Source organism: Coregonus clupeaformis, chromosome 17 (assembly GCF_020615455.1).
Source record: "Coregonus clupeaformis isolate EN_2021a chromosome 17, ASM2061545v1, whole genome shotgun sequence".
Taxonomy (NCBI): domain Eukaryota; kingdom Metazoa; phylum Chordata; class Actinopteri; order Salmoniformes; family Salmonidae; genus Coregonus; species Coregonus clupeaformis.
This window is the reverse complement of record NC_059208.1, coordinates 39502690-39516312: the sequence shown is the minus strand read 5'-3', so window position 1 is coordinate 39516312 and position 13623 is coordinate 39502690. Positions and strand designations below refer to the sequence as shown.

General features: G+C 42.9%; 1 protein-coding gene across 1 annotated transcript in view; it reads left to right on the top strand.

Moving 5' to 3' along the window:
* Positions 1 to 2026: 2026 nt before the first annotated feature.
* The window catches only part of med30 (mediator complex subunit 30), a 32630-nt gene continuing 21033 nt past the window's right edge, over positions 2027 to 13623 (top strand). The window contains exons 1-3 of the mRNA XM_041902990.2: positions 2027 to 2131; positions 10801 to 11022; positions 12400 to 12558. Of these exons, the coding sequence (XP_041758924.1) occupies positions 10870 to 11022; positions 12400 to 12558 (312 nt within the window). The 5' untranslated portion in view covers positions 2027 to 2131; positions 10801 to 10869. The remainder of the gene's footprint in view (positions 2132 to 10800; positions 11023 to 12399; positions 12559 to 13623) is intronic.

Genomic DNA, 13623 nt, shown 5'->3' with positions numbered 1-13623 from the left:
CATTGTTGAGGCTCTATGTTGGTTTGGTGAAGGTGAAACTGCCCAATACTGTACTGTATACCCTGGCATCACACCAAGGTCATCAATGTCAGACATCTTAAATTTAAGAAGCTTCTAAGTGGTTAGAATATGTGTGTCAGAGCAAGTCTCTCATCTTAAATACAGTAGCCTATTTATTCAATGCTTGTATAATTAATGGTAATTAAGACAGTATTTGAGACGACATCATCTTTCAACTATGTTCTTGATCTCTATCTGTGCTTGAGGGTATTAAGGTATGGTCATTGGACATATATCAAGAAGCCGATACAGTATCTTTACTTAATGAATACTATAATTTGCCTTAATCTTTATGGACTTTGGACATTCATAATTCTGTCATAGAAGCCATAAACACTACAGACACAACAGAACCAGAATGATGTCTACATATCTTGTGCAAATGCCTCAAAATAGAGTCCCAGTCACAGCAGGCCTCAGTTATTCAGTATTCATATGTGGGAAACAGATCCTAATTTCCTAGGTTATAATTTAACAAGCTGAGACGAGCCTGATGATCATGGAAAACCTAATTTCCAAAATGGAATGCCTCAATTGGTCTTGCATATGCGTACTGGAAGAGCAGCATATGAAATCATTCATCGTGGTGAACTAAATAGCACTCTTTTTCGCAATTAAGAAGTTGTGGGCAGTCCCGTGTAGCTCAATTGGTAGAGCATGGCGTTTGCAACGCCAGGGTTGTGGGTTTGTTTCCCACGGGGGACCAGTATGAAAAAAAAAAAGTAAGTTGCTCTGGATAAGAGCGTCTGCTAAATGACTAAAATGTAAAGTGAACTGACATGGCGTTTCTGTGTCAGCAGCTTACACAGAGGGCTTTGGAGAGAAGGAAAAAAAACCTGTCTCAAGGTTTACTATTACCCAACTCAGCCTCCCAGACTAGATAAATTTACATTTAAATCCAAAAATCCCGTAGCTGTATAACACCAAATTTGAATGAATAATGGAAATAGAGTCATAGGCATTCTATTCTAGCTTCAGCTTCACTCAAGCCTGAAGGCAGAAGAAGCCTTTCTTTTTTTTCAATAAAACCCTCTCTTATTCCCCTTGTCACTCAGAGCAGCAATTTAGCACGGCAGGGCACACACGATGAGTAAGTATCTACTTTAATTTAAATAAAGATAGCTCACAAAGCAGTCTGTGCCCACTAATGAATGTTAAAAGGATAGGAAACCTATCAAAAGGTGGTCCTCTCTTTGCAGAGCATTATAGTTTTTGTCCAGTCTATCATTAATGTAGAGGGAGATTATGATGACACATGACACATTAGGTATGATCCAGATAAATCTTATACAAATACAGTAAGCCACTGTACCAAAAAGTAAAAATAGACCAAAGGGTCCATAGATAAATTGTACTGGGTACTTTTGATCGCAGAATGACCACCAGGTGTCGCTTTCACACAGGTGGAAAAAAACTTGCAGTGGAGCTCGGCTCTACCGTAACATCATGAGTGGGGACCAGTAACGCATATATTTGATGTACATATATGCTGTAAGATAACGATAATGTATTTTTGTCTTAGAGTTGGTGTTGTATTCATAGTCATTAATATATTTCTGTGCAATCAATGGCAGCAACAATAATCCACATTTTTAAAGCTGGAATCCTTAAATGAAACAATAACAAGAAAGCTGAGGGATGGGCCTGGAGAAATGTAACCACTCTCAAATTTAAAGCAAGAGCTCTATACATGCTAGGACTGGCCATCCATGAAATCAACATTTTAGTTTATTTAATGTTTTGAGGCTATACAGTGTTTGTTACATTTACTTTGGTTACAAACATTGGGAGTAAAACAGGCTTATATTATGGTTTCTGATGGGGTACGACAGATAAACTTAGCTCATGAGGTGTTAAATTGTATTAATTCTTCAAGAATCGACGTATAAGTGATGTAGCTAGCTAACAACTAAGGAGTCTAGCTTTAATTAAACGCTCATACTTCATGCTTTACGGTTGAGATAATATTCGATGTAAGGTCTCGCGATGTTTGATAGTTCAGAGCTTCTGGAGAAAAAGGACTTGACACACGTCAACAAATAAGATAAATTAATATTAGTTGGCAACACAGGTAAGTTTACGTCTTGCGTGTTTAGTCATTTAGACAATATGAATAGCGACAAAGTTAACTTTTTGTTTTGTATAGCAAGAGGACAAATGCGTACTAAAACAGTTTGAAAGAAAACTATCGTCTCGTTTGCTAACAGCTAGCTAGCTAACCTACTGTAGCAAGCAACGTTAGCTAGTCATCTAGCTAAATAACCCGTTATTACGTTAACTGTGGCTTAGTCAGTTGGGGTGCAACGTTGCAGATATAATGCATAAAGCTCACATGTGGCTATTACTGTACTGGTAGGTTATAGTAATGTAAGTGTTCATGCGTTCCAGCAATGTACTATACAGTTCATTCACTAGGCTGTTCTAGTACATGTGATCGTGTTATGCTGGTTTGTTACCTATGCATTATCGCGTCATTAAATTTGGCCTATGACGCCATTTAAAAAGGTATGCAGTGTCTCAGGCATTATTGCATCATCATTATTCATTTTGGCATATGATGTATTTTTTTATGACGTCACGCTATTGACAGGGTATAAATAAGGCCTGAAACAGGGTTTAAAGGTGAAGTTAAATTTTTTACAACCAAATCTCTCTTTGTGATGTAAAGGACATGTTATAAAAGGAAGGGTCCAGACACCTTTTTAGTGATTTAACTTGCTTTTGAGAAATGTACCCCAAACAGCAAATCACTTCCTCATCCTCGTTGTGTAGTATGGGGGCCTGTCATGCCAAATAATGTCCCCCGGCCAAATAGTGTCCCCCTCTGCGGCACAATGGGATTCGATAAACAATTAGTGTCCGTTGCTATATCAACAGTGTGATGACCTAATGATTAGAATTTTGGAGATCGTTACAGCCTAAATGATCACCGGATCCCAACTAGCTAGCCGCAACCGAATGGATGTTGCTGTTTGGCTAATCACCACTGCCCCCGATGCAAGCACCAGTTAGCCTCGAGCTAGCCTAGAGCCAGGCCCATATCCCGGCTATCTACCTCTCGGTCTACCGGACGGGTACTCTCAGATATCATCCTGACTAACTTACCCTCTAAATACACCTCCGCTGTCTTCAACCAGGATCTCAGCGATCACTGCCTTATTGCCTGCGTCCGTAACGGGTCCGCGGTCAAACGACCACCCCTCATCACTGTCAAACGCTCCCTAAAACACTTTAGCGAGCAGGCCTTCCTAATTGACCTGGCCCAGGTATCCTGGATGGATATAGATCTCATTCCGTCAGTAGAGGATGCCTGGTTGTTCTTTAAAAGTAATTTCCTCTCAATCTTAAATAAACATGCCCCATTCAAAAAATACAGAACTAAGAACAGATGTAGCCCCTGGTTCTCCTCAGACTTGACTGCCCTTGACCAGCACAAAAACATCCAGTGGCGTACTGCATTAGCATCAAATAGCCCCCGCGATATGCAACTTTTCAGGGAAGTTAGGAACCAATATACACAAGCAGTTAGGAAAGCAAAGGCTAACTTTTTCAAACAAGAAATTTGCATCCTGTAGCACTAACTCCAAAAAGTTTTGGGACACTGTAAAGTCCATGGAGAATAAGAGCACTTCCTCCCAGCTGCCCACTGCACTGAGGCTAGGAAACACTATCACCACCGATAAATCTACAATAATCGAGAATTTCAACAAGCATTTTGCTACGGCTGGCCATGCGTTCCACCTGGCTACCACTACCCCGGCCACCAGCTCTGCACCCTCCGCTGCAACTTGCCCATGCCCCCCCGCTTCTCCTTCACACAAATTCAGACAACTGATGTTCTGAAAGAGCTGCACAATCTGGACCCCTACAAATCAGCTGGGCTAGACAATTTGGACCCTTTCTTTCTAAAACTAGCCGCCGAAATTGTCGCAACCCCTATTACTAGCCTGTTCAACCTCTTTTTCGTAACGTCTGAGATCCCTAGAGATTGGAAAGCTGCCGCGGTCATCCCCTCTTCAAAGGGGGTGACACTCTAGATCCAAACTGTTACAGACCTATATCCATCCTGCCCTGCCTTTCGAAAGTATTTGAAAGACAAGTTAACAAACAGATCACCGACCATTTCGAATCCCACCGTACCTTCTCCGCTATGCAATCCGGTTTCCGAGCTGGTCATGGGTGCACTTCAGCCACGCTCAAGGTCCTAAACGATATTATAACCGCGATCGATAATAGACAGTACTGTGCAGCCGTGGCTTCATCGACCTGGCCAAGGCTTTCGACTCTGTCAACCACCGCATTCTTATTGGCAGACTAAATAGCCTTGGTTTCTCAAATGACTGCCTCGCCTGGTTCACCAACTACTTCTCAGATAGAGTTCAATGTGTCAAATCGGAGGGCCTGTTGTCTGGACCTATGGCAGTCTCTATGGGGGTGCCACAGGGTTCAATTATTGGGCCGACTCTTTTCTCCGTGTATATCAATGATGTCGCTCTTGCTGCTGGTGACTCTCAGATCCACCTCTACGCAGACGACACCATTTTGTATACATCTAGCCCTTCATTGGACACTGTGTTAACAAACCTCCAAACGAGCTTCAATGCCATACAACACTCCTTCAGTAGCCTCCAACTGCTCTTAAACACTAGTAAAACTAAATGCATGCTCTTCAATCGAACACTGCTGGCACCCGCCCACCCGACTAGAATCACTACTCTTGACGGGTCTGACCTAGAGTATGTGGACAACTACAAATACCTAGGTGTCTGGTTAGACTGAACTCTCCTTCAAGACTCACATTAAGAATCTCCAATCCAAAGTTAAATCCAGAATCGGCTTCCTATTTCGCAACAAAGCCTCCTTCACTCATGCTGCCAAACATGCCCTCGTAAAACTGACTATCCTACCGATCCTTGACTTTGGCGATGTCATTTACAAAATAGCCTCCAACACTCTACTCAGCAAATTGGATGTAGTCTATCACAGTGCCATCCGTTTTGTCTCCAAAGCCCCATACACTACCCACAACTGTGACCTGTACGCTCTTGTTGGCTGGTCCTCATTACATGTTCGTCGTCAAACCCACTGGCTCCAGGTCATCTATAAATCACTGCTAGGCAAATCCCCGCCTTATCTTAGCTCATTGGTCACCATAGCAACACCCACCTACCGTAGTATGCGCTCCAGCAGGTATATCTCACTGGTCATCCCCAAAGCCAACACCTCCTTTGGCCGCCATTCCTTCCAGTTCTCTGCTGCCAATGACTGGAACGAATTGCAAAAATCTCTGAAGCTGGAGACTCTTATCTCCCTCACTAACTTTAAGCATCAGTTGTCAGAGCACCTTACCGATCACTGCACCTGTACACAGCCCATCTGAAATTAGCCCACCCAACTACCTCATCCCTATATTGTTATTTATTTTGCTCATTTGCACCCCAGTATTTCTATTTGCACATAATCTCTTGCACATCTATCATTCCAGTGTTAATACTAATTGTAATTATTTTGCACTATAGCCTATTTATTGCCTTACCTCCATAACTTGCTACATTTGCACACACTGTATATATATTTTCTGTTGTATTTTTTGACTTTATGTTTTGTTTTACCACATATGTAACTCTGTGTTGTTTTTAATGGCACTGCTTTGCTTTATCTTGGCCAGGTCGCAGTTGTAAATGAGAACTTGTTCTCAACTGGCTTACCTGGTTAAATAAATAATAATAATAATATGCCATTTAGCAGACGCTTTTATCCAAAGCGACTTACAGTCATGCGTGCATACATGTTTGTGTATGGGTGGTCCCGGGTATCGAACCCACTACCTTGGCATTACAAGCGCCGTGCTCTACCAGCTGAGCTACAGAGGACCACAAATAAAGGTGAAATAAAAATAAAAAATGGCGATTAAGGATGATTTCCGCAACAGTTTCGCTGTTTAAACACATTTTGTTTAGCTAATTAAATGAAAACATTAATATGAACCACTTTTGGGTACCTTATTAACATTACAACATGAAATCCATGTCTTAAATGTTGCTATGTTTCAGAAATGGCAAAGAAAACGTGTAATCTGCTTGACACATTAAAGTTACTTACTTACCTTACAGATCACAAAGTCAGCTAATTTCCACTCCATTCATATGCAAATCCGTTTGATTCATACACTGGTATGTCTGTTTATGTTTTTATTTTAACCTGCCCTTCCCTTATCTACTACACCAAAATAATATAATTTCAGTAGTCCTCTATTATGATTTTAAAAAATCTATCTCGCATAGCTCATTAGTACACCCTTGTGGTTGAATATATACACTGCTCAAAAAAATAAAGGGAACACTGAAACAACACAATGTAACTCCAAGTCAATCACACTTCTGTGAAATCAAACTGTCCACTTAGGAAGCAACACTGATTGACAATACATTTCACATGCTGTTGTGCAAATGGAATAGACAACAGGTGGAAATTATAGGCAATTAGCAAGACACCCCCAATAAAGAAGTGGTTCTGCAGGTGGTGACCACAGACCACTTCTCAGTTCCTATGCTTCCTGGCTGATGTTTTGGTCACTTTTGAATGCTGGCGGTGCTTTCACTCTAGTGGTAGCATGAGATGGAGTCTACAACCCACACAAGTGGCTCAGGTAGTGCAGCTCATCCAGGATGGCACATCAATGCGAGCTGTGGCAAGAAGGTTTGCTGTGTCTGTCAGCGTAGTGTCCAGAGCATGGAGGCGCTACCAGGGAGACAGGCCAGTACATCAGGAGACGTGGAGGAGGCCGTAGGAGGGCAACAACCCAGCAGCAGGACCGCTACCTCCGCCTTTGTGCAAGGAGGAGCAGGAGGAGACTGCCAGAGCCCTGCAAAATGACCTCCAGCAGGCCACAAATGTGCATGTGTCTGCTCAAACGGTCAGAAACAGACTCCATGAGGGTGGTATGAGGGTCCGACGTCCACAGGTGGGGGTTGTGCTTACAGCCCAACACTGTGCAGGACGTTTGGCATTTGCCAGAGAACACCAAGATTGGCAAATTCGCCACTGGCGCCCTGTGCTCTTCACAGATGAAAGCAAGTTCACACTGAGCACATGTGACAGACGTGACAGAGTCTGGAGACGCCGTGGAGAACGTTCTGCTGCCTGCAACATCCTCCAGCATGACCGGTTTGGTGGTGGGTCAGTCATGGTGTGGGGTGGCATTTCTTTGGGGGGCCGCACAGCCCTCCATGTGCTCGCCAGAGGTAGCCTGACTGCCATTAGGTACCGAGATGAGATCCTCAGACCCCTTGTGAGACCATATGCTGGTGCGGTTGGCCCTGGGTTCCTCCTAATGCAAGACAATGCTAGACCTCATGTGGCTGGAGTGTGTCAGCAGTTCCTGCAAGAGGAAGGCATTGATGCTATGGACTGGCCCGCCCGTTTCCCAGACCTGAATCCAATTGAGCACATCTGGGACATCATGTCTCGCTCCATCCACTAACGCCACGTTGCACCACAGACTGTCCAGGAGTTGGCGGATGCTTTAGTCCAGGTCTGGGAGGAGATCCCTCAGGAGACCATCCGCCACCTCATCAGGAGAATGCCCAGGCGTTGTAGGGAGGTCATACAGGCACATGGAGGCCACACACACTACTGAGCCTCATTTTGACTTGTTTTAAGGACATTACATCAACGTTGGATCAGCCTGTAGTGTGGTTTTCCACTTTAATTTTGAGGGTAACTCCAAATCCAGACCTCCATGGGTTGATACATTTGATTTCCATTGATAATTTGTGTGTGATTTTGTTGTCAGCACATTCAACTATGTAAAGAAAAAAGTATTTAATAAGATTATTTCATTCATTCAGATCTAGGATGTGTCGTTTAAGTGTTCCCTTTATTTTTTTGAGCAGTGTATGTGTGTATATATATATATATATATATATATTATATACAGCTCTGGAAAAAAGTAAGAGACCACTCTAGAATTATCAGTTTATCTGACTTTACTATTTATAGGTGTGTGTTTGGGTAAAAATACAATTTTTTGTTTTATTCTATAAACTACTGACATTCCTCCCAAATTCCAAATAAAAATATTGTCATTTAGAGCATTTATTTGCAGAAAATGACAACTGGTCAAAATAACAAAAAATATGCAGGGTTGTCAGACCTCGAATAATGCAAAGAAAATAAGTTCATGTTCTTTTTTAAACAACACAATACTAATGTTTTAACTTAGGAAGAGTTCTGAAATCAATATTTGGTTGAATAACCCTGATTTTCAATCACAGCTTTCATGCGTCTTGGCATGCTCTCCACCAGTCTTTCACATTGATGTTGGGGGACTTTATGCCACTCCTGGCGCAAAAATTCAAGCAGCTCGGCTTTGTTTGATGGCTTGTGACCATCCATCTTCCTCTTGATCACATTCCAGAAGTTTTCAATGGGGTTCAGGTCTGGAGATTGGGCTGGCCATGACAGGGTCTTGATCTGGTGGTCCTCCATCCACACCTTAATTGACCTGGCTGTGTGGCATGGCACATTGTCCTGCTGGAAAAAACAATCCTCAGAGTTTGGGAACAATGTCAGAGCAAAAGGAAGCAAGTTTTCTTCCAGGACAACCTTGTACGTGGCTTGATTCATGCATCCTTCACAAAGACAAATCTGCCCGATTCCAGCCTTGCTGAAGCACCCCCAGATAATCACAGATCCTCCACCAAATTTCACAGTGGGTGCGAGACACTGTGGCTTGTAGGCCTCTCCAGGTCTCCGTCTAACGATTAGACGACCAGGTGTTGGGCAAAGCTGAACATTGGACTCATCAGAGAAGATGACCTTACTCCAGTCCTCTACGGTCCAATCCTTATGGTCTTTTGCAAACCTCAGCCTGGCTCTTCTTTGCTTCTCATTGATGAAGGGCTTTTTTCTAGCTTTGCACGACTTCAGCCCTGCCCCTAGGAGCCTATTTCGAACCGTCCTCGCCATGCACTTCACCCCAGCTGCCGTTTGCCATTCTTTTTGTAGGTCACTTGATGTCATCCTACGGTTGTTGAGTGACATTCGAATGAGTTGGCGGTCATTCCGGTCAGGTGAGAGTCGTTTTCGCCCTCTGCCGTTCTGTAGCTTAGTTGTCCCCAATGTCTGCTGCTTGATCTTGTTCTCATGAACCGCCGTCTTTGAAATTTTAAGGATGGAAGCAAAAAGTGACAAATTGAAACATTGTGTGCTCTCTGATATGTCATTCATTGACTCCATTCCAGACATTATTATGAGCCGTCCTCCCCTCAGCAGCCTCCACTGAACTATATGTATAGCTAGCAACTAGCTAGATGGAAAATGGTTGTTGAAAAATGGTTGTACATAGCTAAATCCATCCAGTTATCTAATAGAAGGTAACTGCTTAACATTACCCTGAATTGTGAATTTCTCTGAATGTTGCGCCTCTTGTTCGAGATCAGTGGTGTCTTCATAGTACTTCGCCTGGTTGGAAAGATAAAATAAAATCTCCTCGAGGGATGCCATTGAAGTGCAAGCTACATACAAACAGAAAGCTACAATAGAAGTTACAGTAGCTAGCTAGCTAACGTTAGCTAAATAAAACTGTCTGGCTAGCTAGCTAGCTGAGGTGTACAGGAGCTACCAACGTCAAACTAAAAACAGCTTAAATAATGTATTCCTATTTAACAATATTTACTTATATAAAGACAAATATATGGTAAAGAAAGAGTGTTCTCTTTACATTTTTTTTCGGTCCTCTGAAGCAGCAGGTAGTCAGCAGGTTGCCACTGTCAAAAACACTGTCCTTGGAGAGCAATTCTGAGGTCATAATTTTGCGTGAACTGCCCGCATCCTCCTTCCTTCGCGACTGCTATGAGGTAAAATAGAGCCAAGCAACCAGCATAGCAACAGACGCTTTAGTTCATTACGTAATCCGGTCTGAATTTTGCAAGTTCTAGCAACAGCCCTAGCAACAGAAGCTAGAACTCATCGAATCCCATTGTGACGCAGAGGGGGACTCTATTTGGCCCGGGGACACTATTTGGCATGACAGGCCCTAGCAAGTGAAATCACTAAAAAGGTGTCTGGACCCTTCTATGACATACCATTTACATAATATTTTTAGATGTAAGTTAATTCAACTTCAGTTGCACCTTCCTTCTACAGTGACTGCACCTTGATAGTTATAATTCATCTAATAATCATGATTTACAGTTCACTAGAGCCATGGACCTATGGTCACTACTAAAACATTTTAAATGTGATGGGCCTCTTCCACCCCTACCCAAGTCTGCATGGGGTGAGGAGGAGCCTGATCCCTACTCTGATAGTGGAGACTACTGGCCCTTTGCTATTTTTATAATTGCCATGGGAACTTTAGTGACCACAGAGAGTCAGGACACCTGTTTAACTTCCCATCCGAAAGACAGCACCCTACACAGGGCAATGTCCCCAATCACTGCCCTGGGATATTTAGACCAGAGGAAAGAGTGCCTCCTACTGGTCCTCTAACACCACTTCCAGCTGCATCTGGTCTCCCATCCTAGGGACCGACCAGGACCAACTCTGCTTAGCTTCAGAGGCAAGCCAGCTGTGGGATGCAGGGTGGTATGCTGCTGGCCAATACAGGCATCAACACATATTGTGAATGTAACATCAAGAAATTAACCAGTCTGTTTCTCTTTCCCTGTCTCCCCTGCTTTCTCTCCTCTATCCCCAACCCTTCCCTTTTCCATCCTTCCAATATCATACAACCAGGCATGCCAAGGTGTGCCATTGTAGAATAGGCTGACCCCTCGCTGCACCTTCAGGTCCTCTGCTGTCTCCATGACCACCCCTCCCATAGTGGCGTTCGCCGGGCAGCAGGCTCAGGCTGCTCGTGATGTCAACACGGCGTCGCTCTGTCGCATCGGCCAGGAGACGGTGCAGGATATCGTCTTACGCACCATGGAGATCTTCCAGCTGTTGAGGAACATGCAGGTAAGTGTTTCTTGTGACTTTTTTGTGTTGGGGCGGGTGTAAAGGCTGAACAAAGTTCTTGGCTTGCCTTTCATTATGGATGGTGCTCGTCTGTCAACCACCTTTAGTACACGCAAAGCATTGTTTGCATGTGCTCCTCTTCCCTTTTACACACGCACACAGTCACATGCGCGCACACACATGATTCAGCCTTATTTGACTCCAGACCGACAGCATTACATAAACTGACAGCACAACATTGATTGATTGTCATCCAAGAGATACAAATTGTGAGGCACTGGTTGGAGTGTTAAACCAAATAAATGTCCCTCTCTTTCCTCACATTCATATCAAATAACAGTAACACAATATGACATGCATTGTCCCTCTGTTTTGTGGTGAGAATGGATGGATATGGGCCTAAGAGCAGAAAGATGAGCCAACTAAGACCGCTTTTATTCTTGCCCTAGGAAGGCATGTCCCATGGTACAATCCTTTCTCACACTTGTTTTTAAACATTGAGGATTATATAAATGGGTGTGAAAAGGCCTTTATTTGATCATTAGACAGTCACCATCTGTTTATACCTCTTCTCAACCTTCTGTTGACACATTGGAAAGATCAGACTGTGCCCTGAAGATGGGTTCAGGACAGTTTGGGGACATCCCAAATGGCACCCTATTCCCTATGTAGTTCACTACTTTTAACCAGGGCCCATACTAGGACTCTGGTCAAAGTAGTGCACTATATAGGGAATAGGGTGCCATTTGGGACATTGTCTCTCTCTGTCTGTCTGTGTCTCAGAGAAGATCCTTCTGCAGCTCATTAAAACAACAACAGAGAAAGACAAAAGAAGAATGCATTACCACCACTTGTTTCACAGATCACAGACTCTGTGTGGAAAAAAAGATCACTCTGTTTACAGAGTGGTAGGCATGTATACAGGTATACACCCTACCTACCCTCATGCAGGGAATAGTTTCAGGCTGTACAGGATGTTTACTATCAGTTAAAAGTGCCTAAAGCTAAAGCTAGTTGGCATAAAGCTCAGGTGAAACAGTCTGGAGCTTTTTAAGTCATACACATATCATGTAAACTTCTCCTCTCAGTGGAATGCCATGTAACAGCACATTAAAATTTAATCAATTTAAAACAGTTTTTTTGTCTACATTCCAATAATTCAGTCATTATTTTACAAACTTTCTACACTTCAGTTACCACCATAAACATTTGAGTAATCACACGCTGGTTACTAGTAGTCAAAGAGTAGCTGGTCAAGGAGGTACTAGTCAAGGAGTAAATAGGAGGTCCTGTAATGACCCCGTAGCTATTATTACAATGTTATTACATTACTAAAAGAGTATGTAACACACTTCTTTCCTATGTCATCTCTCCCAGCTGCCAAATGGAGTGACGTACCACCCCAACACCCACCAGGACAGACTGGGCAAACTGCAGGAGCACCTGCGTATGCTCTCTGTACTCTTCCGCAAGCTGCGCCTCGTCTACGACAAATGCAACGAAAACTGCACCGGTCTGGACTCTGTACCCCCAGAGGTGAGTGGCCACAGTCCCAGGACCACTCTGTGTATCATAATCAATATATAACCAGTTTGAACTGGACATAATTTACTTTACCACAGTTGACGATATTTTGGCTCAGTATACAAACCTACACAAACCACTAATGCAGATTTATGGACATTTCGGTTCTTGCCAGAGAGACTGGATTACAGTTTCCTCATACAAAATGTCTGACTGTAGTGAGGGGATCCACCGTGGCTGTGAAGAAAGTTCAGAGGAACCCCCGGTGCCTGGGGGATTCTTATCTCTCCCACTCTTATCAGGTCTACCTCGGCACACTTTATTCCCTATATAGTGCACTACTTTTGTGCAGGCAAGTAGTGCACTCTACAGTGAATATGTTTCCATTTGGGACGCAACCCTTGGCTCTACTCCACATTCAATTCAATGGCCGCTTTGTGTTTGTCCTGAGGGCCTCCTTAGTGGTTGTTATGGACTCCCACCCACCTCTAAAAACCCACCTCTTTATTTTACTGAGCTACTGGGGTGGCTACTGTTTTAAACCTCTTGCTGGGCGATTCCACTCTTTTATTGGTGGTTTTATTGTTGCAGTCATTTCTCCTATTGGTTTGGAGACAATTGGTTTTAAACCAGTGTTTAAGAATTGACATTGCATGCGCACGTTGAATTAGGCTTTCAGACATGTGACGGAGGCATTTTGCATTAAAGATATACAGGACATTACATTTGTTTTTTAACAATTCCAACTGAACATTTTACAAAAACACATTTACAGGAAGAACTGTGCAGATACAAAGTTTGTGAACAGAATAAAACTGATGGAGATTTTACTGTAATTCTGTTACCAAACTTTGCATCTGCACACTTTTTTCAGTAAATGTTTATTTTATTTTATTTACTGTGTAAATTGTTGAAGGTAGTCATTTTGCATAGAGTTGTATAGTTTGTTAAACTTTGAAATGAATGTTTTTTGTTTGACATACATTTTAAAGTCTCAGTGTAATTCCGTTACCGTGGAATTGTCCATATGGCATACTGGCTTGCTGTATTTCTCTCTCAGGGGGAAAAGTGACACTT